At 26.7% G+C, this 2,255-nt stretch overlaps 1 protein-coding gene across 1 annotated transcript; it reads left to right on the top strand.

Moving 5' to 3' along the window:
• The first annotated feature begins 23 nt into the window (after nucleotides 1-23).
• Chro.20407 (hypothetical protein) lies at nucleotides 24-878 on the top strand. The annotated part of the gene is made up of 1 exon (XM_660057.1): nucleotides 24-878. One exon carries the CDS (start codon nucleotides 24-26, stop codon nucleotides 876-878), a length of 855 nt encoding a protein of 284 aa, XP_665149.1.
• The last annotated feature ends 1,377 nt before the right edge of the window (nucleotides 879-2,255 follow it).

Genomic DNA, 2,255 nt, shown 5'->3' on the forward strand with positions numbered 1-2,255 from the left:
CTAAGAGATATAAGAACCAAAATATGTCAGCAGAGATTTATAAAGAATTTGCAATGTTAAGAGAAAAGAATTTTAGACCTTCTATAAACACTCTGCAGGAATGGCTCTCAATTACTTGGAATACTACATATAATAATGGACTTAAAGAAACTAAAGTTTCTCAAATACCATCTAATTCCCTTCAACTTTTCAGCTTTATTTTGAATGATATTATTTCCTCGTTAGTTGAAAATGCACTTAGAATATCTTTTTTACAGAATTCTAATATTAATCTTGAAAATTCAAAAATTCCAATGCAAGATTCTAATAATCTATTACAAAACTGTAATGATCTTATTAATGAAGTTAATAAACACAAAGAATCGATTTTTGGTTGTACAAATGTAGATTTTAATATTCAAAAGGTTGATTTTAATCAGATTATTGATACTTTCTCAAAAAGCCAAGATGAAATTCCTAAACTAAATTATATTCACTATATTCTTGCAATTATACAAAGAATTAATGAAATAGATTTTAAACTACTAGAATATTCAGAACAGTCAAATCCTAATAATAGCTTACCCTCTAAAATCAATGCAGACTTAATTATTGAGAAATTATACACTCTTTATTCAAAATTGACAGGTCAAATAATTAGAGGTCAACAGAATTCTTTTGGTGGCTCTACAACAGGAACAGGCGGGAAACGCAAAAGAGATAGCTTTGAATTATCATCAGATTTTGCAAAATGTGCAAATAGTGACCATTTTCATGGTGCTGAAGAAAATGATTATACAGGAAATGAAGAAGATGATATGTTTGAAGCAATTGTAGAATCTGCTACAAGTGAATTTTCAATTAACAACGCATTCCCAAGCGTAAGTTTATATTTATAATATCTACCCCACTATTCTATTGGTTTTCCCTCTTTATTCTATATTGCATGTAAATTGTATTTTTTTTTGGCGGGAAACCACAGAATTTTTTTTTCATTAATAACTAACAAAATTTATATTTTACAGGGTATTCCTGATGAAATTAGTATTTACTGCTATCTTAGAATGAAAAAGGTGATTAAAGATTCGAAAGATCCTGAAGACTTTTCTGGGGTAAGTTTTTCATTAATTCAGGTTTGCATGCATATGTGCAATTATATATATATAATATTGGCGCCAGAAGTGGCTATTTGTCAATTTTGTGCAAGCCTAGAATTATACTTGGAAAGAAACAATAATTATTAAACATTTACAAATATTTGATTAATTTTTATTTTAATTAAACTTTTAGATATTTAATAAATTGGTAAAAGAATGGAATAAGGACACAACAGATTTAGACGATGAGGAAAGTATTGAAATACAAAAAACAAAGGAATCATGTAAATATTGTAAAATACAATTAAATAAGTATATGAATGTAGCATATAAAATTATTGCAGTTAGTAATTTAATAAAGAACTTTATAAAATAGTGAGGAAACTAGTAGAACCCATTGTAAATCAATTATATTATATTAAATTAATGTAGATTTTATTGAGTAAAGTCAATAATAGTAGAGTTCTTTTGGATGATAAAATGATGATTCAACATAAATTGTAGAAGAACTGCTGAATTCAATAAGTTCTGTCTGTTCTTTATTATTACTATTATCAGATATATAATAGTCACTTATACTTCCAAATGAAGTAGATAAGGTTGGATGTCCTTGAGCAATCATCTTTAATGAGTAATTTAGAATTACATATATATTAATGATGATTCTAATATAATACAAAAGACTATAAATACAACATATATATTATTATTGTATCTATTGAATAGTGTTTTAATGAGTTGAAAATTATATATACTACTCTTACACTTTTGTTCATATTATCATTAGAATCGATAGTAAACTTACTTCAAGAAGAGGAATAAGGTCAATCAACTGAGTGTCACTTTCGTCGCTAAACCTAAAGATTTCAAGCTTAAGTTAATTAATTAAGGTGAAAATTAAAGTCTTACCATGATGAAATTGGGATAGCATTTTCAGGTTGAAGAATATATGATATAGGTGAGTTATCAATAATTATTATATCTTTAAGAGGTCTTCCAAGCTTAGATAAATCTTTGATATAGGAATTTCCCTCTACAGTACAATTCTCTCTAAATAGACGATAAGGACATTTATTCATTGGGTCAAGTCTATCCAAAAGTGGATTAGCATATTTTGATAAGCTAGCAGTAAAAATGACAACCTCAAATATTGCTGAAACAATATTCAAAAATTTATCA

Source organism: Cryptosporidium hominis (assembly GCF_000006425.1).
Source record: "Cryptosporidium hominis TU502 chromosome 2 CHRO012114, whole genome shotgun sequence".
NCBI lineage: Eukaryota > Apicomplexa > Conoidasida > Eucoccidiorida > Cryptosporidiidae > Cryptosporidium > Cryptosporidium hominis.